General features: G+C 42.8%; 2 protein-coding genes across 5 annotated transcripts in view; one reads left to right on the top strand and one right to left on the bottom strand.

Annotated features, from left to right (window-relative positions):
- Positions 1-546, bottom strand: part of ZNF292 (zinc finger protein 292) — a 60052-nt gene extending 59506 nt beyond the window's left edge. The window contains exon 1 of the mRNA XM_035559467.2: positions 362-546. Coding sequence (XP_035415360.1) covers positions 362-526 — 165 coding nt within the window. The 5' untranslated portion in view covers positions 527-546. The remainder of the gene's footprint in view (positions 1-361) is intronic.
- Positions 400-27937, top strand: CGA (glycoprotein hormones, alpha polypeptide). Of its 4 annotated transcripts, XM_035559473.2 has the most exons (8): positions 400-547; positions 1882-1974; positions 9349-9435; positions 9820-9983; positions 10757-10867; positions 23601-23707; positions 26031-26215; positions 27663-27937. In XM_035559473.2, the coding sequence occupies exons 5-8, from the start codon at positions 10782-10784 to the stop codon at positions 27738-27740; spliced, it is 456 nt and encodes a 151-aa protein (XP_035415366.1). In that variant the 5' UTR covers positions 400-547; positions 1882-1974; positions 9349-9435; positions 9820-9983; positions 10757-10781; the 3' UTR covers positions 27741-27937. The 4 variants fall into 4 exon arrangements, with proteins under 4 accessions (XP_035415366.1, XP_035415365.1, XP_035415367.1 ...); XM_035559472.2 differs by lacking the exon at positions 9349-9435; XM_035559474.2 differs by lacking the exons at positions 9349-9435; positions 10757-10867.

The raw sequence follows: 27937 nt of genomic DNA, 5'->3' as shown, positions 1-27937 counted from the left end.
AGGAGGAGGAGGAGGAGGGCGGCGGGGAGTGGGGGGGCCCTGGGTCCGCCGCCGGGAACAAAGGGCCCTGGGATAAAGCCGAGCCGCGGAGCGCAACAAAGGGGCCTGCAGACCGCCGGGGGAAGGGGGAAGGAGGCAGGGAGGGGGGGAGCGGCGGCCAAGGGGAAAACCCGAGGGACGGGGAGGGGGGGGGGGAAAGGGAGAGAACCCCGGGGGGAGCCCGTCCCGCAGCGCCAACCGCCCCCGGCCCGGCCAACCGCCACCGCCGCCGCCGCCACCGGGCGCCCCCCCATCTGCCCGTCTCCGTGCCGGCGGGGTGCTGGCAGCGGAGGGGAGCGGGAGGGAGGCGGCCCCCGCTGACCTGGCACAGCTGCTGGCAGTACTCGGTGGCCGCCTGCACGGCGGGCTCGCCGCTCTCCCGCAGCCCGGTCTCCAGCTCCAGCAGCCGCTCCCGCAGGCGCCGCAGCTCCGGCAGGCCCGCGCCGCCTCGCCGCCCGCTCTCCTGCTCGGCCTCCTCGTCCGCCATCTTCGCACCCCGCTCCGTCGCGTACGCAGCCCCCCCCCGCGCGCGCCTCCCCCCCCCCCCCCCTTTCGGCCTTCCCGGCTCCCCCTCCTCCTCCTCCTCCTCCTCCTCCTCCTCCTCGCAACTCCCCCCCCCCCCCCCCGCTCCTAGCTCCGCGTCACGTGATTACACAATGCCACGTTCCGGGGAGGGGTCACGTGCCGGGAGGGGAGGGGGGAGGGGGGGAGAGGGGAAGGGAGGGGTGGGGAGGGGAGGAGGGGAGGGGAGGGGAGGGGAGGGGAGAGGAGGGGAGGGGGGAGCGCGCGCTCCCGCCCGCCCGTCTGCCCGCCTCCGCGCGGTCACGTGGAGCCGCCGCCGCCACGCGCCCAACGGCCGCGCGGCCACGTGACGCCGCTCCCCGCCCTGCCGCCGAGGGGTTTTGGCGGCAAAGGGCGGCAAATGGCGGCGCCTCTTCCCCCTCCTCCTCCTCCTCCTCTTTCACCCGGGTCCTGTGTGGGGCTGCGCCCTCCATTTTGTGCGTCCTCAGAGCCCCCGGGTGGTGTTGAGGGTCCTGTGTCTGCCCTGGCAGCCCAGGGAACACCCTTGGCTCTTGAGTGGTGTTGTCACGCAAGGGGAAGAAGATGGATCCATGGTCCCCAAGCTCATGTAGATGTATTATAGAATCATAGAGTCTTTAGGGTTAGAAGAGACCTCCAAGATCATCTCGTTCAACCATCCCCTTATCACCAATGTCACCCACTAACACGTGTCCCTAAGCACCACGTCCAACCTTTCCTTGAACACCCCCAGGGATGGTGACGCCACCACCTCCCTGGGCAACCCGTTCCAATGCCTGACTGCTCTTTCTGAGAAGAAATGTCTCCTCATTTCCAACCTGAACCTCCCCTGGCGCAACTTGAGGCCATTCCCTCTTCTATCACTAGTCACCCATGGACATCTGTATAGGACGTCTTTCACAGTGTTCCGTGCTCCATGGGTTGACACTGCGTGATGGATGGCTTCGTGCTCTTCGCACTGCTGGTGTTACATAAAGGAAGGGAGGAAGGAATGTGTTACTGCAGGGAGAGCGCAGTCTGACACAATTGGGTGGTTTCTCCCAGCCAGCCAGCTGTGAGAGAATGTGCACAAGCTAACCTGGGCATGTCACCTCACCTGGAAAACAAGGAATGCTCTGGTATTTTGTACTAGCTTAAATCAGGCTTATCATTTTTTGTCTGAAAGAGACTGTTACCAGCGGGTCCCTTGGTACTTTGTTCAGTCTAGCTTGGGCCCCGGTTTATTATGGCCTTCTACACACACTACTAACCTCCCTTGTATGGCCACTGCACTGATTTGGTGATTGCGTTCTCTTTTTTCAGTCGTGAAAGGAAAGCAGCACAACCTATTTCTTGCATGCTGTTGAAAGCTGAGGCGTCTGATGGAATGAACGCTAAGAGCTGGAAAGAAAAGAGGTTTGTATGAGATTGTAGAAACGCTGATTGTAAGCGTAGACGTTCACAGTGATGGTATTGAATATGCAGAATTTTGGAGAGAGGTCTGGGGGTCATGCTCAAAAAAGATCCCGTCTCAAGTCGCAACAGTAAACCCGAAGTGGTATGTTTCCAATTTCCAAGATAGGTATCTTATCTGCGGTTGTAAGCCTGAAAGTCTTGAATGCTTAGTATACACAAAGGCCATTCAGTCCCAAGTAGAAGGGAAAACTTTCAGCTTTTACATTTTAGACTTAATGTGGTACCAGAAAAATCTGATAGTATGTATTCCTCACCGTCAAACTATGTATTGCACCAGTACTAACGAATGATGCAAATGCTAGTAACAACTGTACAAAAGCCTACATACTCTTTCTAAATCACTAAATTTATCTGTGTGAGCTAGAATAGCATCTCTTCTGGATAGCTCTTTCGGTTGTATATTGCCCTATTTGTAGTTATTTTCACTTACGGGTAAACAACGGTAGCCAAGTTCATATTCATAGTCTGTCATTGTTCTAGCTTGCCGTCTTGTTTCCTCTTTGCCCAGAGGGTTTTCTGAATTGAGCCCAGGCCAGGATGGAAGGAGAAACAGAGAACATGAGTTTCTTGCTTATACAAAAGATTAGCGCTCAGAGAGGGTAGAGTAAGCATCGTTTGTTTTGTTCTCATCAGGATCAAGTGGAATTGAGCATGTCCTTCAGCTGTCCTACTCTGAAGAGGACTTGCGTAAAGGCCTCCAGGGGCCTTATGTAAGGGAGGACTCCTGTCTTGAGTTATGGTTCAGAGGCTGTTGATTGCTAAGCTTACACCTAAGGGACCAAAGGAGGAGTTACTAGAAGGAAAGACCCCAAGCAGCAGTGAATAAAGGAGGGATTCTCTTTTTTTGCTGTTTGACAACAATAAGAATATGATGACAGCTACTGAGGCAAGTGTAGCAGTGGCCTGAAGAAGAGGTACAAAGACCAGGTACAGAGCTGTGATACTCATCCAGTCTTTGAATCCTGACAGAAGCTACAGTGTGGTAAGTAGAGCTTGTGGAAGAGAATAGCAGCTGCCTCAAGATGACAGGAGCGACAGAGACTCTACAGGGAAGAATGGCTTTTCAGGTACTCGTTTTCTCCACAGACTTGGGGGGTAGACTACAAGACAGTAACAAAAGAGGGAATATAAGACATAGGAGACTGGCTATTGCAGGGGAAGTGTGGTCAACGAAGGCACTTGTTACACTTTAAAATATAGAGAAGAGACAAACGGAAGAGGCAGAAGACCGTGGAGGGGGAAAGTACAATGAACTCCCATGTGGGAGTGGGTTGAGAAGAGTCCAAGGAAGAAAAAAGGGATGGAGACTGTTGGAAAGAACAGAATAAAGACGGAATACTGAAAAGGGAAAGACCTCAGTTTTGCACCGGTACAAAGATGGAATTTCTTGTTAAGAGGAATCGACAGGCTTATTACGTGGGTGTGCCAGAACTAAAGATTTAAAATAAGGACTTGTAAAGATTCTTCATCATCAAAAATTCATTTAGGATTCAGATACGCTCTTCCCCACTCTTGCCACTTCCTTGACTGTGTCAATATATGCACAATGTGGTGTTTTCCTTGCTCCATGTTTCAGTTATTGTGTCTCAGATAAACCCGTCATTAAGAGGAGGCATGCCTTATGGCTTTTCAGGTACTTCGGTTGTATGTTTTGGGACTCCTGATCTAAGCTCTCCTGCGAGTGGATTATTTACTGATCAGTGTTTTGAAATAGCTTTAAAAAAGGAATCAAGTTGTGTAATATCATAGAATCATTAAGGTTGAAACAGACCTCCAAGCTCATCTGGTCCGACCATCCCCCTTCCAGCAATGTCACCCACTGAACCATGTCCCTAAGCACCACATCCAACCTTCCTTGAACACCCCCAGGGACAGTGATGCCACCACCTCCCTGGGCAACCCGTTCCAATGCCTGACTGCTCTTCCTGAGAAGAAATGTCTCCTAATTTCCAACCTGAATGTCCCACTATTGGTTTTAAGATGCTAGAAGAGGAAAGTCAAGTGAACAGGAGTACCAGAGGTGAAGACAATGGACAGCAAGGAGAGAAAATGTTTTATACAAAATAGCAATGAGAGTGCTTCTTAGATTGTATTTAGCTGACACTTGAGAGGAGGACTGTCAACTTTTCTAAGGAGAATGTCATATTAGCAAGGAACAACTATGATGTTTGTATGTCATTGGAGCCCAGGAAACAACATCGGAGTGATTAAAACTGATTCCTAACCTTGTCCTTTAGGGATACCAGAAGATAGGACAGAATAGAAATTAGGACAGGAGCACAAATAAGAAGACATGATGTTTTGGAGGTAGAATAAATTGATAGGGGTGAGAATTTGCAGTGTGATAGATGTTAAAAAAAGAAGCTGTGATAAAAAAAAGATAAACTTGTTTGAGTCACTGTTGGGGGAAGATGGCAAAGACCTTCCGTTAGCATGAAGATGTGCTAGAGATGTTTCGGTTCAAGTCTGGAGATGAATAGTTTTCATAAGATTATTAGGAAAAATACCTACCTGGAGCAAAAGTAGGTTGATAACTAAAGTTCTTAATTTCAAAGGTCAGACTTTGAGAAATTAAGGGAATGAGTTAATGATGACAACTGCATTTAGGTGGTTGAGGACTTGCGTGTGGAGAAGGCTTGGTATCTGTCAAGTCTCTGCAAAGCAGTATCTGCAATTCATATCTCAAACAAGAGGGATGGCCGGTCCCAGCTGGATAAATAGCCACTTCAAAAGAGTTATTGGAAACAATCAAAAGCTTGAAGGGAATGGAACAAAATGATTGCTTAAAAATATTAAGAAGGGCAAGAATAAAGTGAGAATTGTCAGAAGCCCAGAATTCCCTTCTTACAAAGGAAATTAAAGCAGGAGCTAATGAGAAAGAAGATATGGAAATGAATGTTTCCATATTTGAGATTTAAGCAAAAAACCTATCGCATACCCATCTGAAACATCAGAAGATATTTATTCAGCCAGAAACTTCCATTAATGATGTAGGTACAAAAATACGAGCTGTAATAATGAAATTTGCTGATGACGCGAAATAGTGAGACTTTGAATAAGAGAGCGATCAAGACTGGATGACCTTGAAAACCTAAATAATAGTATGGGATTAATTTTAATAACACAAAGTACAAGGAGGCTGATAGCAATACTTTCTGCTATGGGGGGAAACTCATCAGTTGGGAATGACTGGATAGAAAGTGCTCATTGTGTTAGCTGAGAATGACTAAGTCATAGATACAATCCATCTGAAAACGAAAACAATCCCCCTCAAAAAAAAACCTCCACCAAAACTAAAATCATACGAGATGACAGGCCAGATATTTCCATTAGATAGTGCAGATAAAAATAAAACAAAAACATTGGTCTCATCTCATGTGAAACAGTTTGTGAATTCTGGTCAATATTGTTCAGAAAAGATTAGGTTGCACTGCAGGAGGTGCAGAGAAGGACTCTAAGCATGACAAGTAGAATGGAGAATATGTTTTATGAGAGGAGAACAAAAACAGTTCTTTTAGATCACTGAAATAAAAGGTGAAAAGTATGATTTTAGTCTAGGAATACTAAGCCATTAGGACAAAGGCTTTTCAAGCAAAGGATGGTACTGGGTGAGGAAAACTTGTCGTTAAGTTCTGAATACATTGGAACAGACATAACTATCATGTTAGACAATACACACTGCTGTTTCCAAGGAGCTTAATGTGATCCTCCACAGTGTTATAAAAGAAACTTTGTGAAAGAGTCAAAAGGCAGATTTGCGCGAGGCAGCAATGTAAAGGATCTGATGATGAAAATCGATTGCAAATAAATTCCAAAAGGGGAACAAAACTCATCCCTTATATTCACATCTTCCTTACTGCTGCTGGCTGGGGCTGTTTTCACCTGTATTCAAAATCACCTGTGAAGGTTTGTGTATTTCTCAGTGATCAAAGCAGTCTAAAAGTCCCTCAGGAGGAAGAAAATAAATGTGTGCAGAGTCTGGTCTGTAGGTTGTCTCCAGCATGAGCTGAGAAAGGAGAAAGGATGTTGCAAAACCTTTCAGATTGCATGGAGAATCCAACTTTCCAGAGGGAGCAAATTATTGATGAGAGAGGACAGTGCGTGTAAAAGCACAGCTGGACTGAGCTGTTTTCTCAAAAGGGAACCTCTCAAAATAGTTTCGGAGCTGTCTGAGAAGAAAGGGAGTGGTTATGTTCTCATTTTAAGTAATGTAATAGAAACCGCAGTACTGTTACCTGTAATTAATGGTGCCTTTCTAGCTTTCCATTGTCTTTTCTGTTTATCATTGTTCACTAACCGATGCACACTGCCTGCATGCTGAGTAGGTTCTTGCTGATCTAGTGAATCTAACAGAGTTCTAGCTGTACTTGAAGAAATTACTGAAAGAAAGAAACCGTGTCCTGGAGACTGATGTGTTCTCCCATCATTGCACACTCCTTCGTTCCCTTCCTTGTTTTGCAAAATAAACATTTAAATTAGGAGGGCTCCGCAGAAACGCTTTTTTTTTTTTTTTCTCTTTCTTTTTAATCGTTGTCTGTTAGAACTGGATCTTTTTCATGAGCACAGGAACAAAAGCTTCGCTGAGCATCAGGATGCGGCAGCTCTTGTGAAAAACTTTGGGGAGGAGGAGTGAATGGGGAGTTTAAAATAATGACTGCCAATATCCTGCTAAAGGTAAAGGAAGCCTTTGCTGGCAGGTGTGAGGTCAATTAAAAGGTGTAACAGGTGTGAGGTCAATTACAAGAAGGTTTATTTCTTTTTATTTTGGTCTGCTTTCTGTATTCCTGACTTTGCAATTTAGCTCTTTTATAATCAGCTTATTACCTAGCAGTGGCGCACAGCTCTTTGCTGTCATAAAGCATAAAAACGCTTCTCGAAAGAGCATTTTACAGCAACGTTTGTGTTTTAAAGAAGAATATTTCTTTGATTTTTTTTTCCCAGCAAATTAATAAGTGAAAGTCTCTGGTGTAATACAGATCCAAATGTCAACAGAAGGAAAAAAGAGGTACAGCCTGCAAAGGGCAGGAAGAGGAGGCAGAGGGATAGATTTTAAACAAGGGTAGTATAAATGCCCTGTAATCCCTTACCATTCTCTTATGGATGATGAAGTACATGTACTGCCTGTTACAGCAATATTGATTGCAATCAGATGATAAAACCATTGCACAGAGAAAGAAACCACTGCAGTGAAAATGAAAAGATGGAAATGTAATGAATTCTAGATTCAGAAATGATTTATTGGAATAAAATGAAAAAGTCATTCTTAGAGCTGAGAGGTAGTCATGGGAATAACAAAATGCTGAAAGAATATAGCCATTTTAAAATAAAATTCATTTCAAACTATTTATTTATCTTCAACAGCCATCCCACACTTTTCATCAACATTCCTTATGCTGCAAATTTTCCTCTCACAGCCTTAGCTTTACTTACAATTAATCCACTGGTATTATAGTGATGGAGATTCTTGCTGGAATGCATTAACTTCCTCCTTTAAATCCCCCCTGAGGCAAACCACTTGAAAAATATTTCCTTTGTCTAGGACACACAGTTTAGTAGCTCTCTTCTTACGGGGAGATAGCAGTTCTTTTGCAGTGATTTATGCATACTATTCAAATACAAAAACTGCATTAAATTATGTTACATTAAAAGATCTGAGACATGCATTCCATTACTTAGGCACAGTCGCAGAAGGAAAAATGTAGGTCTGATCCCGTTGCCGCTCAAGCCCATGCTTACAGAAACATTGAATGATTGGGACATGAGCTTATTGGGAGTTAAGTAACTTACTTACGGAGGCCAAACAATTATCTTTCAAACTCAGTGATGACCATGTACACAAATACACCTTTAGTATTTTTAGTAGTCATACATACGAGGTTGCTACGTGCTCTTTCGGAAGATTTAGGATCAGGACTTCGGGAAGGAAGTTTTCACAGTCTCTGAAGTAGCCTGGTTTAGTGCTTAGCAATTCTGTTTGAATGTGTTCATAATACCCAACTTAAACCTCGGCTGCAAATTGATCTGATATTTGTCCTTCCTTTAGTTGTCATGGTGGAACAATGGCTGCCAAATCTTTTATGGCTGCTATCTACACTTTGAAGTGCTTCTACAATGCTCCACCTTGATCTCATCATTGCTAAGTTTACTGCTTTATTCCTAAGCCAGCTAAACCTCATTCCTTCAGCTGTCCCTGCAGTTTGTATTTCCTAAACTTTCCTGGCTGTTGTACGCCCTCCTTGGAAGTGGGTTGTCCCCCTGTGGGTTGTCGTTATCCTCCTCAGGGTGCAGTGACCAGTTCTGGACAAAGTACTACTCCTGCTGGGACTTTGCCAGAGCTGAGTAAAGTGGAGTAATTACTTTTTGTGTCATACATTACATTGTCGATGCTTTAGTCTGTGATCTCCCACGTTGTTTTCTGCCTACACAGACATTTCCTATTCTATATTTAAATTTTGTTCCTCGTTAGATTTCTCTTTGCAGAGTGGACCACTTCGTAATTGCCTGGTTTGTATCTTGTCTGGTTGGTTTTAAGCTGCTTCTTGAATTTCTGAGGCTTGTTTTCAATGCTCTTTCCATCCTTCAAAGCACTTTCACCTTTTCCCATCCTGATGTCATCACCAAACTGCGGAAGCACACCCATGTTCCGTCATCCAAGGTGTACATGGAAGTGGTGAATAAAACTGGCCCCAGGACAAACTCCTGGGGTTGTCCTCTGGAGAAACCTTCCCAGATTGACAGGAAACTGTCTGTTACTGCACTTGGAGAAGATTTTTTAAATGTTGCACCTACTAGGTTGCTGATTGCCTCTGAATATGCTGCCTTAGCAGACTTAGGAAGATGCCGTGTGGAACAGCGTCAAAAGCTCGTCATTATCAAGATGCATCATATCTGCTATTTCCCACTTATTTGCTAGGGCAATTATCCTGTCAGAGAAAGAGATTAGCTTCAACTGATATAATTCTTTTCTTGACAAACCCATCTCAAGTTTTTTTTTTTTTTAATGATTATCATCATCTTCCAGGTATTTACAAATTTTTTAATACTTCGTTTTGTGTCAAGTGGTAAAAGTCAGGTTGACAGGTATAAAATGCTTGAAGTCCTCTATCCTCTCTTTTAAAAGTAAGTATTGCTTTTATACTTTTCTAGAGTTTGAACCTTTCTTGCTTACTCTTATTTCTTGAAAATGATCATTAACGATGCAAAGATTACTGCAGATAGTTCTCTGAACACTTATGGGGAATTTTGTCACAGCCCACTAACTTAAACACCGCTAACTTTTTTTTTTTTCTTTTTTTTTTTTCCTTTTTTTTCCAGCACCCAGCATCATGGGATCAAGGCTGGGCTGCCTAAGTTTATACTTGACAATTCTGATGCCATTGGCCTGATTCTTGAGTGTGTGCGGTTAGTGTCAAAAAAATTGTGGTAATGTGTGCTTATGTACACCCCTGCTCAGCCGGCTTGTAAGTACGTGATTAAGTGCTGCTGAAATCCCTGGGACTTACTACATTAGTGAAGTTAATGAGACTTCACACCAGTAACTGCTCTGCAAACAATCACAGACTGCTAAACTAGGGACCTGGTGTGATCCCATGCCCTAGGTCATGTTTGAATGTCTTCTTGTTGGAAATTATTTCTCTGCTTGCCCGGATGAAAGGAAAGAGTGTGTCAGTGGGCAAAGAGAGCAGAGGTGAGCACAGTCCCTGCTGAGTGCAAGCCAGTTGTGTGCAGAGGTGTTAAATTAGGATGTGCATCTGCCTACCCTCAAACACTGCATCTGTGTTTCAGGCCTTGTGCAGATGGATGTGACGAGCTCCATGCCGCGTGGGGAAGCATGTGCAGAGGAACCGACATGGCGCTGGCTCCACGTACAGACACAGCATAGGTGCACCAGGACATCTCTGTGCCTCTGATGATAAGCCTTGCGTCTCAGCTGAGCTTAGTAATTCCAGGTGGGCATCATGCTGCTGTGCCTGCTTCTTTTGGGACCAAACTGTCATGTTCGTATGGGCACACCACTCCAGTGGATGTACTGATGCAGTTCAGTGCTAGCCGGATGTGTCTAGATCCTGGGCTGATGCACTCCTTGGCCTTTTTTAACCTGCTTTCAGAATCTCAGTATGTTTACTGAGAAAAGTTGTTATGGTTGAAAGAGGGAATAGACAAAGAAGATTCAGGCAGGATGTTAAAAAATGAGTTTGGGGGCTCCTGGGGTTTGCTGTGAGCTCTGTCTGACCAGATGTAAGAATCTGCAGTGCAGCTGTAGATACCTACATCTGAGCTACTTGTCTAGTTTCCCCTTATAACCAAAGAGAGTGGTCAATTCATCTTTTCCTGACAGAGCTGTCAAAAAGAGGTTTAAAAATGCCTTTTTTTTTCTCATTTGATTCCGAGGGAGTCTGGAAAGCTAGCTCAGGTGTCTCTATGACATTGCAGTTGCCCTCATTTGATCAGACAAATCCCAGCCTCATTCAAGTCAGTTTTGCAGAATGTGTAGCCATACCCTCAAGGATATATCTCAAATATGGTAAACATGAAAGTATCTGTTCATATCTATGGCTGCTTTTTATTTTTTTCCCTCTCATTTCTGAGCCCTACTCTTTCATCTGCATCCAATTTGATTTTGTTAGGCTTTAATTTGCTAGACTGATGAATCACTTTCTCAGTGGTTAGTGCTTGCTCATTCCTCATTTGTAGATGGTGCTGATTGCAGCTTTGTATGTAGGATTTGGTTGAGTGCTGGGAAGCGTATGCACAGCATTGAAACTTCTTGCAAACATTTTCTAGACCACCATCCAGATGCCTTGTGGCCCACCGGTGGTTCACAGACGGCAGGGTAAGTAACTCTGATGTAAATTGAAGGCAGGCTCAGAGGGCTCTTTTGCAGGGCCATTGGTACAGCCCAGGAAATTGAACCCATTGTTTGCTACATTCCCTGTCCAGCCAGGCTGTGCAGAGCAATTCCGTAAGCTGTGCTCTGAGGAGTACTGGTCGTATCTATGCGTGTGAGTCCTAATTCACAGTTTGCTCAGTACAGCCGCTGGTGCTTTGTAAAGCACTCTGTTATGGGTATCAGGGCTGAGAAGTTCCCAAGGACACTGCTTCCTCTGTTTCCCCACGCATTAAAGCAACATTGGAGGAAGAGCTACAGCAGTTCGGAAACTGTTAAAACACAAAGACGTGGGCACCGACCTTTACTTTTCCCTGTCAGAGTGAGCTGATTTCACACATGCAACCCTTTAAACCAATAAATCAATGGCAAACTTGTCACCTTATTTGCGGTAATGAATCAGTTGTATTGCCATGTTATGCACCATATCAAAGAGCAGCAAATCTGGTTTAAATGGCCAGTGCGCTCAGCCTGCTTTAGTGTTGCAGTAAAGCTCTATTTAAAGTAAAAAAAAAATAATGTTTTTTTTACTTTTAGCTTGGTAAGGAATATCAAATATTAACATTTGTTACCTACTGATACTTTACTTGGTAATGCTTGTTAATAGCTAGTGGGAGTGACAAACTTATGCTCTCTCTGAATTTCCTATCTAACATTTAGATACGGCATTTTAAATGTTTAAAAAGTACGGAAAAAACTCTAAAGGGCATCCCAGGAAAAAATACAGTCAGCTAATGAATGGTGGTTAAAATACTAAGATGTTTTCATTAGCTTGCAATCCAAAAGCTCTGGCTACATGCTTGGAATAGTGTGCAGCACACTCCTGAGAAAGGAATCAACACCCTGAATCTGGAACTGAGGGTTTGTTTGCAGAGGCTTTTGTGGCACTTAGCAGACTAGGTTTTCACCAGTCACTGAGTATATCTGCCTGTACCAAATGCTCTAAAAGCTGAAGGAGCTCAATACATATTTCTGTGACATTAAAACAAGTACTGTTAACTGCATTTTGTGTTTGTGGGCTTCTGTATGCCTACTGGGTCTCTGGGAAGTCAACCCTACATAGCAATAGCTCTGGGAAGGCTATTATGCTCCTGAAAGTCTGCCTACTGTCATCACAGAAGCTGCCCTTGCAGCACCATCCTTTAAAAGCATATGGTGCATTCTCTTCTTGGTATCAGGAAAAGCTGAGTGTTGGTATTTAATAGTTAAATTGTCTAGGAGCTGTAGTTATGGAGGAAGATAGTTTGAATGAGAAGATAGCGTTTGCTTCAGAGAATTTTCAGACCAAATGCCAAATAAGACAAGAGATGACAAGTGAACACAGGCAAAGGGAAAGAACATAGGAAGCAATTAATAGATAAAGATCAATTCTCAACTTCCTCCCCTTCCTAGCCTCCTGGCTGGGCTGTTGGAAGTTTCAGAGAACTTGGGAAACAGCATGGACCCCAAATTGTCTAAGTGTGAAAAAAGCATGATTATCTCTATTCCTTGTATATTAGCGATAAAATGAAAGAATCCTTGGGATGGATTCATCTGGTCAAGCGCGGACATCTAAAAAGTGGGTATGACTATCTAAGCCAGTTTTCTTGACCCTGTGGGCAGTTGTAAGGCACCACTCATTTCATGCTAAGATAAATTAGATGAACTGCACCCTGAAAATGCCGGTTTCTTTCCATTGACTGTGGAGGTAGTCAGAGCAACCAGCTTGGACATTCACCGTCTATACCACAGATGTCTAAAGTTGGAGGAATTGAATCTGACGGTGTTATCCTTTCTCCTTCTGCACACCTTTGCAAGCATCAAATATAAATGACCTCTACTTCTTGACAGATAGCACGTATTGAACCTGCATGCAATGAAACACATGATAACAGCCCTTTTTGGGAGAGAGATGAACAGCTGAAAAGCTGAATCTGGCTGGGCATTGGTATAATCTTGTCATGGCTCTGCCTTAGCCCAGTAAAATGGCTATTTCAAGTCAGAGTCTGTTTTGGGCTTTCCTAACCACCAAATTTATTACTGAAGCACATACAGAAGTTTGCATGAATGAAATAATTCTTGAGTGCTGAAGCAGCGAGTGGTCTCCTGAAACATTTTGCACTGTTTTGTTTTTTTTTGTGTGTGTCTGGAAGGAGGACACCTGCACCATCTAGACCATTTGAACTACGAGATTTTATTTAGTCCTTTGTCAGTTCTTTCATTTATAATCTAAGCTTAGCTTAAGAAATAGGATGGACCACAAAATAGTATCTTTTACATTTTTTGCTGGGTTTTGGACCTCCTTCCCTGGCCTCTCTCTCCCCCCACATGTACAGCTTAGACCTGTCCAGTCTACTTAGATAGAAATTTAGTTTACATATGAGACATTGCTATGGTTCATTGCTGTCCCTCCAATGACAGCCATGTAATGTTGCAGGCAGAGAATGGCTGCTGTTCTGCCTCTTAATAGCAGCTAAATTTCAACAATATGGAAAATCAACTTTCAAAGCAGCTTTCTGAAGATACAGCCAAGTATCCACCATTAATGCACCTTAAGGTCTCTGCTGCAGTGTTATTATATAAATGTAAACCCTTTTTATTTCTGAAAGGTAGCTGTATGGAGACAGGCAATATTGGCCTGCTTTGCTTTCCAGTATGGCTTTAATTATAACGCACTAGACCATTTTCCATGCACTAAATCACTAACACCGATAACCAATATAATTCCTTTCATTTGTTGCTCTGAAAGTCTGTCACAAATATGAAACATATGCAATGCAGAGTTCCTCCGGAGGGGTTGGTGGCTGCAGAAAGGGATTGCTTAGACATGTTGAAGAGACCACTGTGGGTATAGAAACTGACTTTCTGCACTACGTAGACCTAGAATCTCATCTGGAAATTTTGGTGAAGCCCAGGACTTCAGGATGTTTGAGATCTGTTGTCTTCAGCAAATACCCAGGTATCACCTGCACCTGGGTGGAACAGGAGTTGGAGGAAATGGCTGTTATTCCTCCAAACATAAAACGAGGTGGTGAATTCTCCAGGAGGAGCCCATCTTTTCCTGACTTTTGTGCACTGGAGCATCATGAGATTGGCTGGATCATTGGGACCAGTCTGCTGCCATCTCAGGCAGTGCTGGGCAGGCCCATGACTGCTAGATCTTGGTGTGGGTTTCTTAAGTGCTGCTGGAATAGGGATCTAAGCAACCTGGTAACAAGTCTCTCAGTAATGTGATAGAAATAAGCTGTTTTCTTCAGTCTATTTTCAAGTTACGTTTTCTATGTCAGTGCATTTTTTTTTAATATTATTATCAGTGCTGTAGGCTACTTCTTGCTTGCCACAATTTGATTGGAATTTGGTGGACTTAAGCATTTTTTTGCTTTCATCTGTAAAAAGCAAGAAATACAGCTCTATGAAATGGGAAAGCAATTTGTAATAGAAATTTCTCCTAGTAGAAGAAGTGATGCAGTGAGCATTTGGGAGTGTTCAGATTTTGGACTACAGAGAGCTACTAGATAATCGTATGAACAATTATTTTTTGTATTAGATGATGTGAGTTGCTGAAATTACTAGTTGTGTAAATGAGACATCCTGCATTATTGATCAGGCTTCTTTTAATTGGACTGGAAGTATACATTTCCCTTTTACACGGCTACTTATCTGATCTAAACCTGACATGCAATGATTCATTCATATGTTTAGGGTTTTGGTTTTGTTTTCATTTAAAAAAGCTAAATACTGAAGTGTGTTTAAAATAAAATTGCATTATCTGTCTCTCATGGACTTCCCTTGTTTTGCAGGAGCATAGTCACTGACACAATCAGATCAGTAGTCTGTCAAGTTTAGTGTTTTACCTCTGTCTAATAGTGAGCACTTAATGTTTCAGAAGTCTAACAAACCTAGTTACTTCAACTGAGCAACATTATACGTAAAAGCAATAGTTCTTTCTGACCTTGTAAGCTGGTTTAGTCATTATATGAGGTGTAGTTACTTTTATTAATTAAAGGTAGAGAAAAAGAATATTGAAATACAATCTTTAAAGGCCTTGAAGTCAAACCTGCATGTTAATGACATTTTGTTTGCTGTTCCACAATACTGTGACAGTTGTAATATTATCCATTTTAATTTTGCTCAGAGGAGTTGGATTTCAAATAAACCTATTCCAAAAAGAAGCATGAAAAAAGAGCTAAACAGAAGCCATCATCCTATTAGTACCATAAGTTGTCTAATAAGGTGACATGAATAAACATTTTGACCTTGACAAGTTACAGAAGAAAGGAGAAAAAAATGTAGGTATTCCTTATAATCTTACCAGTTTTCTTCAGAGACAGAATTCTTAGTTAGCTTTGGTGAAATCCATCACCTGCAATATTAATTCCTTTAAAAAACAAAAAAGATGCATATTAGTGAAGACTCTTTACACTATGGTTTCAGAATAGAGGAGGCTCTGAAGTCAATAATTTACGTGGAATAAATACTAAAAGCCTTATTATCTCAGAATAATCAATGTTTGGCTGAAGCTTGAGAACAGTAATAGCTAATCTTAAAAGTCCAGATCCAGTTTCATTTGAAAAAATGGCAGAACTCTTATTGATTTTAAAGGAAGGAGGAAGAAGAGAAAAAATGTTGCTTTGAGAGGTAATTTTAGATAATCAACTGAAGACATCTGTAAAATGGCAGAAAACTTGGCTTTGACTCTCTGCATAATATTATATGATATATTTCAGCGGACAGGAGGTCTTTGTGTTAGAATGCCATATATCTGTGTTTTCCATTGCCTTGGGGCATCTTCAGCTTCTGTCCTCCAGGGTCTCTTGGAAGAGAGACCTTTCCTTTCCTCATCCTTTCTGCTTGGGGGTAAGGTATAGCAAACCCTGTATTGCCCTTACTAAATCAATTCTGTTTAACAGTGTTTATCTTTGATCGCACTTTTTTGGCTGAGTAGGGTCTATTTATTGATAATCTGGATTGTCATTGTTGAGTGGAATAATTTTTGTAGTGAAGCAAAGGAGCCCTTTCCCATCCTTTTACTGACAGAGCAGGGGGATGCCCTGCAACTCCACAGAGTGGCAGAGAAGAAAAGCTTTCCTCTAGCGGGGAAAATGCAGCATCAGGAAGCAGCCTCTAGATAAGCAGATATCGCTAAGTAGGGAAGTAGGACAGATACCCTGAGACAGCATCTGGCAGAGACAGGGAGGAGACGTGAACCCTCCTTTCCAGAGAAAGCCCGAGAAGGAGCTGTGGGGATCCAGCTCCTAAAAAGAGCCTGAAGTTCTGAAACTCCGTAACACTTAAGTGCTGAGCTCACACTGATTTCAGTCTTAACGAGTGCTAAGTTTAGTTTAACTTACGCTCTTTAATATAGTCCCAGTGTAATTTAGGAGTATAGTGGCCTCGAAGAAGCTTGGAAATTTAAGCAGTTTGCTGCCTTTTTCCACCTCAGAATTACTTTTTCTGCGCCTAAAAATAGAAAACAAAATACTGATCTTGGCAAAGCACATTTGACGGTCAGTTTGGCAGATAGACTTAGCTGTCTTTTCATCCATAGACTTATATAGGCCATAAGATGGTAATATCAGAGTGTAGCAAAACCTGTAATGATATTGCGAAGTGATTTAAGAATACCCTCTTTAATAAACTAAAGTTTCTTTTCCTCACACATTTAAAATAATGAGCGACATTCTCTCATTTCTCATTCAGTTGCACATTAAGACAGATTTGACCAAGTATTTTTAGTTGGAGATTTGGAGCGGCTAAAGTAAGAAATCCTCTTAATAAAAATAGGAGCTTTTTTAAAACTATCTTTTATACCAGTGTAATTCCATTGACTCCACAAGATTTATTTCTAATACATTCTGATATGAAAGGAGTACCGGGTTGTGGGCACTTTTATTTTTCTTTATGCTTTGAGGGTAACGTCATCAGTGTTCTTAAATCATTCTAATGAAAGCACTATTTTGTACCACATTTCTTTTTTCCTACTTTGATGATATACTGCAATACATAGGTAAATAAGTACCAAATATATGCAATAACTATTTATTTTCTTGATGACAAGGATAGTTTTATGCTTTTTTTCTGAAGCATCACATGTAAAGCTGGGCTTCCCATAGGACTACAAGCTGAGTTGGAGTATGAAATGGGCAGGTTAGAGCCGAGTCAGAGGTACTCTATAACCTTCAGCAATTTTCATCAAATTTGCTTTGAATGACAAGAAATATTAAGCTTCTGTCTTCCAGGGGAATATTTCTCAGTAAACTATGTTTACCAGTAGCTTTCAGATTTCAGCCTTATGCTTTTTTTTATTAAATGAGGCAAGGTTGTAGGGAGAGAGACCATCTTTTATTAGACCAGCTCACACTTTTGGATAAAAACAGGCAAACTTTCAGGTAATCCATCTTCAGTTTTGAATCAGAAGCCGATTTCAAGCCAAGTATAGGCTGGGGACAATTGTTTTGGCTTTAACTTTGTTACAGTGATCAGTTGAGGAAATGTAAGGGAAAAAGGCCCCTTGAGGCAGATGAGGATGTTAGTGGAGGTAGAGGTGGTGAGTCCCTTTGGGATGGGGAAGGAGATGTGTTGCTGGGGATGAAAACAGCACAGGGTTTTACGACAAGCAGAGGCTGAGGAACAGGCCCAGCATGGGGTTGGTGACCCTAAGGCAGCAGCCCCATGGACCCTTGCTTCTGGCATGACTTGGGCTGCCTCCAGAGGCCACGGTGTGGCTATTCTGTCTGCTTAGTTGTGTATGGAAAGGCCTATTTCTCTCCATTGACTACAGGGGCAGCCTAGAGTGAGTAACTCAGATTTAGGCAGATAACGTTTAGACATCTGAAGTGAATCTGCCTCAAGCCTCCGTGACTAGCAGGTAAAATAGGGCTGCAGGAACGGCTTGGAGATGCGACCCGGGGCTGTCTGCATTGCCGGGACGTGTTCCCAGGAGCTGCTTGGATGTACACCTCTTTGGGATGGGGAAGAGAAGAGGTCGGAGGGTGAAGGCTTGCCATTCCTCTTGGCCTCGGTGCCAGGAGGCAGAGTGGGACCTGTCTTGTTTAGCCAGCGTCGACATAGGCTCTGTCACTTGGGAAAGGGGACTTGCGAGTCCCTAAGCCTTAAAAATCTGCATCCGGATGCCATCTTCAAAAGTGCCTCCTTTGCTCTAGCTTGACTCTGAAAACAAGATGAGATCTTGCCTGACATCTGATCTTTAAAAGAAGTAATCTTTCTGTATCTATCCATGAAGTTGTTCTCTGGGCATTAAATTCAAACAGAGATTATACTTTTAAATGTTTGTATGGATCTCTGCTGTTCTTTGTTATTCTCTGCTAAAACAATGCCATTACTGTGGATTTTTTCCCCTTTGTTTTAAGAAGCATTGGGAAACCTTAGTAACTCTTCCTTCTTTTAAAATGAGATTCTGTTCACTGAACACTGCAGCAAATACCTAGATGCTGGATATTTGTGTTCCCCAGGAAACTTACGTGGCATTGAGTTTGTGCTTGCAAGCTGGCCTTTCTTTCATTATATAAGGAAATAATGATCTTTATGAAAGTCAAGTAGAAGATAAGATCAGTGTGGTGGGCTGGTAATTACATAAAGTGATGTTCAGTCATTAGACAAAATGTACAGTTGATCCTATGGCTTAGATGTGGGCGAGGAATATGATCTAACTTCGCTGGTATAAAAGAAAGATGCATCTTTTTCATGCATCAGTTTCAGGAAGGTACATCCACATATCAAGGACAGCTTACATCGAACACCATCCTGCAGTTTCTCAGCTGATTTATTCTTTTTGAACAAGGGAGGTAATATATTTTTAATTTTCTGCTAAAGAGGAACAATTACATGTTTTTGACATTCTCTTCCCTCTCTCTACAAAACTGTTCTTCTCCTTCCATTCCGTCAATATTTTTGCTCTGAAAACTAACTTAAAAGGTTGTATTGGAGCTAAGACATCAGTACTTAGGGTTAAACTAACTTTGTAAGTAACAGAAAACAAGATTGTAAGATTGCATGACAGCTAAATGGTGATCTTTTGTGATTTCTGATTGTGTCTGGTAATGCTTGATTAATAACCTGTTTTTCCCCTGGTCAACAGTATTGCTGTCAAATGTTATACAGTTTCTGGTACTAACGCATCTTTTAGAGTCTTTGAATTTCTAGTCATGACTAAACATTATGGAGAAAAAAATGTTAGTCAAGATTTCTTAGTCTTCAGTGGTTTGCTGGCAGGTTGCTGCATACAAGATGCAGCCACAAGTGAAGCACTGGCACTTCATAGTTTGGTGTTGCCGTGACACACCAATATGTCACTGCTGAGCACTTTGGAAAGAAATGAACACAACGTGCAGAGTGTTTAGGTCTTGTTGGGCACAACATCACCACAGTCAGCATATAGAAAAACATAGAGGAGATTATTTCATACAGTCAGTACGAAGCAAGCCCTTGTAACAAAGCTCTCTGGCATGTTTGTGCAAGGATGCGGACCACAGAATTTGAGTAGGAATTCTGGTAATATGGAGCATGACATAACTGTAAAGACATCCACAGAGTCCCAAGTGCACTTGACAAGAAGACCTCTTTGCAGTCACTGATGATCAGCTGTCCTTGTTGTGATAAATGGCAGTTTGATAACTTTTTTTACAGAAGAATACAAGCTATTGTAAGGTGAGGTGAGACTAACTGCTGGGAAACATTTAAAATTACCATCTTTCCAAAGGGCTGCTAGAATTCACACCTTACATAGCGTTCCAATAGCTTAAGAAAGACAATTAATAGAGCAAAGTAAAAGCTTGCTTTGATTTGATGGTGAAATGGTGTGGATGTTAACTGGGTTCGCAGCATGGGCACAGTCAGGAAAGCAAATGGGTTGAAGAGTGTATTCCACAGAGCAGAATAAGACCATCAGGCAAAATTGCTGTTACATTGGAAGAGCAGAGAAGATCATGTCTGGGTTTTATTGACATGTATCTTTGTTGGTTTTAGTGTGAGCCTGACAGTCTAACTCAATAGAGGAAGTGCAAAACTGCAATTTCAATTCCCTTTTTGGTTAATGTAATTTAAACAACTTCCCTCTGGGATGGCCTCAAACCCTTATAATGTACCAAATCATAATGCTATGCATTCTTAGAAAAATGCGGATGAAGAATGCCACCATGCCTTCAGCAAAGAGCACGAAGGCATGACCCCTCTATGGTGCTGAAAAGAGCATATACAGTAAATGACTTTCAACAAAAGGTCCTATTTGCTGGAGGGAAGGCTCCAGTCAATTTATTCAGCACAACTTCATAAATACAACTGAGCTCAGTTCAGTTCCCAAAATGTTTGGCAGGATCCTACAAGTCTGTTGATGTAAATGGCATGAAGGTCCACCTTTATGGTCTGGGCACAGGTGACTTTTGTCCAGGGAGGAAAGCACAGAGAGCTGGCAGCTGCCTTTCAGAAACCTGAGAGCGCTGCTGAAAGCTCCTGTGAGGCTATCCTATCATCCACCCTTGACTGTCCTGCACATTCTCAGCATGGCCACCTCATATTCGTTGGGTGAACACGGTCAGGTCAAGCTGGTTTGGGTCTGCCTTAAGGAACTGAAAGGAAGAAGGGGAGCGGAAAGCTTGTCTCATCAGAAAACCTGGACAAAAGGCAGGACAAGTGCTGGATATGTTAAATTAAAAGCTGAGCCTGAGGGAAGGCTGAAGCAGAGATTCTTGCCTCACAGATTTGGTGAGCACTTACCCTAGCCTGCCCTTGGGATACAATGCTGTGTCATGCAGGCTTTTTTTTTTTTTTTTATTTTTTAAACATGCATTCCCAGTTTCCCATGGAAACTTCTTTGTTTCCTACCACTTTGCTGAGCCCGGTCAGGCAAGGGCTGTGTTCTCCTCCTGCCTTTGGTCTCAGCCTCATCTGCCTGGGCATGAGCTCTCTCTGACTGCTGGAAACATGACGCTCTCCTTGATTTTGTTTCCTTCATTGTCCTCACTTCAAAGCTACATTTTATGACCAGTGCTCCACTGCAGGCTGACTGCTTCCTTTGATGACTATCTTGCAGTCTGTTTGCTCAACAAACCAAGACATGCTGACCTGTGCCTAGCAGCCTCACATCGCCATATATCTCTGGGGATTTGTGGGGTGATGGGGCATCCCCCTGTTAATCCATATGCTCTTTGAACACACCCCAGTGCTCCAGGCTTACTCAGTTAGGTGATCACACCAGGTAAGTAGCTTCACTCCTTGGACCACCTCAGGTTTGCATCTCCCTCCAGATATGAGCTGGCATTATTTGAATTACACTTTCCCTTCCTGACTTTCTACTCTCTTTACTTCTTAGGGATGTCAGTGCCTTCTCCAATAGCATGGTGTGCGTAAATAGCCTCTACACCAAATCTCAAGATTAATGTCTTTGTTGCTGGCATTATTGTCCTTTTCATTTTCGGGGTGCTGCGGAGCCTGCCATTCAGACACAGCCCAAACAAGCACTCAGTTAGCTTCCAGCACGGCCTGGGGCTGTGACTGCAGGAGCGGAGAGACCTGCGCGATCAGATAAGATTTCTGAGGAGGCAGGTGAACAGGCCGGTGGCTGGGAGCCGTGGGCTCCGTGGTGCTGCAGGAGGCTTGGGATCACTGCCTGGGGCGCGTTGCTGAAGCCAGGTAGGAGCAAGTGCACGCACTGCTGCGTGGTCACAGCAGAACACCCTCTCTTTAGGGTGGATGAAAAGAGTGACGAGCCCAGAGACCCTCAGGGGATAATCTGCAAGGGCAGGATCTGTCGAAAGGCACTCTGTCTCAGCAATTGAAAGACCCTGTAACTAAATCCTCCAGGAGAAAGCTGTCCCAGGGCAGGCTGGTTGGACAAAGGGGTGCTGCCTGGCTCTGCTCTCTGCTGTGCAACTGAGTACTGCAGCATCCTTTCTGTGGCGCTTTTCTCTGTGCACCCAATTGCTTCATCATGGGATGTGAGTAATGCCCGCTCATTTCTGCAGGAAGAGCTCAGGTCTGTGGTTTGGAAGAAAAGTAATTTTTAAGTGGGAAGTTCTGTTTTCTGAACGAGAGACTGGGGAAAAACAGTCTGATTGGACGCTGAAATTGCCAGTACAATAAGGAGGTTTAGTGCTTGAGAAGGAAGTTTGCAGACTTCATGCCTAAAATACTATTTTTTTAATACTGGTGAGAGCAGAAGTAAGGTTCTGTATTCATAGTTCAGATGAATGCACGATTCTTGAAAGTGGCGTTACTTGACCAGATGTTTATAACATGAAGCTTTGAAAACACACATGGTATCTTTACACTTGTTTTAGGCCAACTCACATCTTGCCTGTCTTTCAGTAAGGGAGGTCCTCCCAGGTCATGCTGTAGGCGCATAACACTTGTCTGGCTGAAAAGAAACACTGTCCTTTACAACTATTTTTTTGTCTCTGGCCAGGCTGTTACAAAATATTTGAGAATGACTAGAAAGGTCCTGTGGCAGTTAGCAAAAAGCATCCTGCTGATCTATGTGTAACCTTTACTTAGGTAATGCACCTGAAGTATGGTTAGGGAGAGAACTGAGGTTTTGTGTTCTCCTCCATGAAATCTTACTGGGAATAATAATAAAAAAAAAAAGCAAAAAAATTCATTTTAAAAAATGGAGCAGAGAAATTGAGGTGATATTCATATGGCCATAGCTTATATGCACTACATCTTTAATGTTATTTTCCCCCATTTATTCATACCAGAGATATGCATAACTGTGGCATAACTTTGGTCTGAATAAAATACAGCCACACAACTGCATGTCTGTTTGAATAACCTAGAGAACATGTGATACAATATGTATGCACACTTCATCTCATGTGCTAGCTGTACAAGAACAGATGTGCTGTGCAGGATATATTGCCATCTTGCACAAAATCAATCTACTGAAAAAAATTTTTTTAAAGTTTGAGCCAAGCAGGGTGTGTTTATACCAAACTAGCTTTCTGTACTTTTGATCTGTTGTTCAGAACTCAAAACCCAATTTGGCGTGTCAGTAAAACAAAGCCTGACAGAAATCTCAGTCCCAAAGATGAGGGTGACTCTGAACTCCCTGAGACTCTCCTGACAAGGCCACTATACCACAGAAGTGGCCTTGGAGCTACTGAAAGCCCTTCTGAGCTCTCCCTGGGCACCACGTCCCCTTGGGCTCTCCAGTTTTCTGTAATTGCAGAGGTCACAGGAGCTTTCTTCCACCAAGGGACAGGACTCCGTAAATCTGTTCGTGAGGACTTGGGCACTGAAGAGGTCAGTATTTGGACAAATAATCTGACTCTTGGCTCAGGAAATTATGACCTAATGTGAAATTATTTTCCCTGAAATTAGTCTTTCCATGGCCCAGATGCTGCAGATTCTGTTGTCTTCTCCATAAGTGTTTGATGTCTTTCTCCACTCTACCATAAATATTAGGCAGTTGTGATATTTGAAGTTTATGTGATATGGTTTATGTTAATATTCAGAAAATATTGTTAAGGCCAGAAGGAAAGGCACATTTTTATTATGATGGTGGTGATGAAATCAATTTTCTGAGGCTATAAAATGCACATCAGTATAGTACGTTTTCAGTTTCTGATCTTGCTTCTAAATTGTCTCTGTGACTTGCACTGAATGCTGTATTAGTGCATAGCCTAGATCCTGGTACCATACCCAGTGTGAAACAGTCCTTCAAAAATGTGTTTATTTGTATTTCCAGGAAGATCATGGATTGCTACGGGAAGTATGCAGCTGTCACTTTGACCATTTTATCTGTATTTCTGCATCTTCTTCATTCTTTCCCAGATGGAGAGTTTCTCATGCATGGTAAGCTGCTCTCAGTGTTCAGAAATAGGACAATTATGAAGAGTAGTAATTAAATTTGTTTTATAGATGTGATCATAAATCTTATCATTCTGTTGCATTTATTGATGCTGAGGTACAAAGATTTAATTAATCAAAATAGTTTTGCTGTAAGTATCCTTCCTCTTCCTTCTCCAGGTCACAAGTCTCCCAAATGAGTTTCCTCATGTCGATGTGTGTGATCTTAATCCTTGAAACATTAGTAAATAGGAATGTTTCATTTTGTTGTACTTCTGACATCAAAGTGGCAACATAACACCAGGAATAGCAAAACAATAGCTCCTCATCATATATTTCCTCAGTAGAGGAATATATTTCCTCAGTAGATCCCAGGATATGTGGTGTTGGGACAGTAGCATTCTGTAAAAGAGGCATATTAGGAAGATTTTGGAGTGTCTGAGGGTTTTTTTTTTTCCACTTCCTTTGTATGCTCTATGCTAATGCACATAGCACTCTGTCCAGCTCTGGGGCCCCCAGCACAAGAAGGATGTGGACCTATTAAAATGAATCCAGAGGAGGTCCAGGAAGATGATCAAGGGGCTGGAGCACCTCTCCTGTGAAGAGAGGCTGAGGGAGTTGGGGCTGTTCAGCCTGGAGAAGAGAAGGCTCTGGGGAGGCCTTATAGTGGCCTGCCAGTGCCTAAAGGGGGCCTACAGGAAAGGTGGGGAGGGGCTCCTTGTCAGGGGGGTGTAGTGGTAGGATAAGGGGGAATGGGTTTAATCTAAAAAAAAGGTGGGTTTAGATTAGACATTAGGAAGAAATTCCTCACTCAGAGGGTGGTGAGGCCCTGGCACAGGCTGCCCAGAGAAGCCGTGGGTGCCCCATTCCTGGAGGTGTTCAAGGCCAGGCTGGATGGGGCTTTGGGCAACCTGGGCTGGTGGGAAGTGTCCCTGCCTATGGATGGGTGGTTGGAAGTAGATGATCTTTAAGATCCCTTCCAACCCAAATTATTCTATGATTCTGTGAAATTGATCTCAAGCTTATAAATACCATTGAAGTATGACCCTTATCCCTCTCTAGAACCTCACACTGGATTCAAGGGTTAGGAACACTGTGGTGCAACCACAGAAACTTCTGTGTCATAGAAGTCACCTAGTACAGACTGTAGCTGCAAGGAGATTTGGCTCTGAAAGACCCAGATGGGTTTACTGGGACAAAGCTATTGTGTACAATAGTATACCACAGAGATTCCCAGCAGTATGGAGGCTTCAGTCTAGCCTCCAATTCACACAATATGCTGAGCGCCTCTTCCCAGTAGGGACACGTGCACACTCCTCACTAACAAGGCCAGTGCTGTAGATCAACACAGAGAGAGAGTGCTTTTACTAGCACCCTCTCAGAAACAAACAATCCTCACACAAACATAAACAACACAATTTGGTCCTGATCATCCTCTCTGGCTGACCAGGACTGAGGTTTGTAGTGTTCATACACATGAACACGGTATGGGTCCCTCCAGTAGCTGGGCTTAGACCCTTGCTCTAAGCTCACCTCCGTCTAGTAGCAGGTCTCAAGATCTTGGTCTCCTCCAGTTGCACCTGAACCTACTTCCCACCAGGGCCATCAGACTAAGACTTTTCATTTGCTGGTATTGAGAACTGAGTGCTCAATTTTCAATGATTAGGTTAGGAGGGGTTCCTCTGCCTGCCATCCTCTGCCTGTTCCTCTCCATCACCAAGTCTCTGTATTCAACCTTTAGTCTCATAATTTAACATACAAGTACTTTGATAAAAAACATTTTCACACTTAAAATGATTTAATTTTGTAATAGTGTTGAGCATTTGCCTTCTGCCAGTTGGGTTTCTTTAATTAGCCTTGAACTGAATATAGAAAAGTGCAAGCTAAAAAAATCTTAGAATCACTGGGTATTTTAAACATTCTTGATAATAGAGCCTTGTCTGAAAACAAGTGATGTCTAAAGAAGCACTACAAATACTGCTGTTGCTAGCTAACTACCCTTAGCTAGTAGTTTTTTTTAGGGAGAGCTAGTGTAGTAGAAATGCCAAAAAAAGAGTTGTCAACAAAATTAAATCAGAAGAATAGAAAAAAAGCAATGCTTGTGCCTTACCTGGAAAGCCACCCTCTCGTTTTACAAATAGTGGATGTTGCAGAGTTGAAGGACCCTGAAGAGGAGAGCTTTTGTTTCTGTGCCTTTCTGTTCTGCACACATCAAACCGCAGAATGCAGCCAGTAATTCCACTTAATGCTTGCACTTTCCCTTTCTTTTTGAAAATGAAAATACAGCTGGCCATCAAGTAAAAGTCTTTTCTGTATATTTTTATGGCAGGTTGTCCAGAGTGCAAGCTAGGGGAGAACAGATTCTTTTCAAAACCAGGAGCACCCATTTACCAGTGCACTGGGTGCTGTTTCTCCCGGGCCTATCCCACTCCAATGAGGTCCAAGAAGACCATGCTCGTGCCAAAGAACATTACATCAGAAGCCACATGCTGTGTAGCAAAGGCTTTCACCAAGGTGAGGATGTAGATGAGACCATTTAAACTCGTTTTAGGATGCAATGTTTAGCTGAAGCAGTGAATAGAAATAAATATGTTTTTGCTGGAGGACATTGAACAGCTATTTGAAGGAAACATCCTTAGCATTTATATCATTTGTGCCTGGGTTCATGCTTTTTTTCTACAGAGGAAATTAAAGTGTTGACCAAGTCTGATATTCAGCTGGGATGTGGAAACTGGTGCAGTGCCATTGACTTAAGTGAAACTACTGTGACTTAAAACGTGTGAAGGTCTGGTGGTAGATTTGTTGTCCCCTCATTTTTAACTCTACTGGATGTGTACCCCATCCTTAAATGTCATACAGTGTGGATTTTATTTTAATTAGTCATTTTCCTTGCTTCTTTCCTGCATAGGCAGGAGTCCTCTGGGAAGGTGGCTGGTCAATACTATCAATTGCATATATGGGAATGAGGGACCAAAACCATCTGTACTCATTAGATTAATTGAGATTGTGTTTACTTTTAATAGTATAACCAGGCAGGAACTGTAAACATGTGCAACTACTTTGAGCATCTAACAGTCCCATCTGGAAGGTTCTGCTAAAGTTGATTGTTTTGGGAGTGATTCAGCTCCAGGTGAAGAAACCTTAAATTTGATGTAATCGATGGTGAGCTAGTTGATAGAAGCTAAGGTATCTATCATTGTGGTGATCTGACTCAGGATCAATGAGTGTGCTGACTAGACGCTCAGTCCAGTTACCCACTCACAGATTTGGTGCTATTTGAGATACCCTGGGGTACCTGAGACGTCTGTGTATGGCTGACAGACACAGGACCCTTAAAAGACCTTCTGGAGTGGCAGCTGGAGGCTTGGTGGGACCCTCTCTCCCATGTCAAATGTCAATCAACCTCTTGGTGTGTGCAGCTGGATAAAGTCTTCACTGTCTGCAATGAGAGCTAAATACCTGACTTACCTATACACCCCTACAGCTGAACCCATCCTGCCTCATCATCTGAGTAGAGCACAGATGTTTTTCTAGGCCACCAACATTACACCTGCCCTGAAGCAGCAGGCAGAATTTGGTTGAGATTAAAAATAACTCACAGTGTTTTATGGTCTCTGTTTTTATATTCTCCATGTGAAGTATTCTAAGGGCACTTCCTGATTTTTCATAGATTGGTTACTCGACATTTTTTGAAAAATAGGCACATGAAGAAGTGCCAAATTAAGGACATCAGGCTGCATGCTGCTACTGAAAACCAACTCATTACGGCTCCGAAAGCCACTGATGATGCAGCTTCACACATTGGCATTCTGAGGCCCTTCTAATTCATGTGCTCCAAAGAGCCTCCGTACTGCTTGGGGTTAAGAAAAAGGCTTCAGAAATCTTTTGCTTGTGAATGTGGTTTTAACTGTGTAGCTAATCCTAATTATTTTTTCATATGTGTGTGTTTTCTTTTTTTAAGATTACCCTTAAGGACAATGTGAAGATAGAGAACCACACAGACTGTCACTGCAGTACCTGCTACTATCATAAATCCTAAAGCCTGTCTCTTTGTTAATGATCAAGGACAACGGTGAATGGAATATTTGTTTTTCAGCTTTTATAGCACTGCTGTGTAAAATCTTATATTTTCTGGTCAAGACACTGAGTAGGCCCTCGAATAAGATGGATGGCTGTTTTATTTCCTCTTTGCTTCTTCATGCATTTAAGTAAGTTTAACTATTTCTATTAGGGATA

Source organism: Cygnus atratus, chromosome 3 (genome assembly GCF_013377495.2).
Source record: "Cygnus atratus isolate AKBS03 ecotype Queensland, Australia chromosome 3, CAtr_DNAZoo_HiC_assembly, whole genome shotgun sequence".
Taxonomy (NCBI): domain Eukaryota; kingdom Metazoa; phylum Chordata; class Aves; order Anseriformes; family Anatidae; genus Cygnus; species Cygnus atratus.
This window is presented reverse-complemented; position numbering and strand designations above follow the sequence as displayed.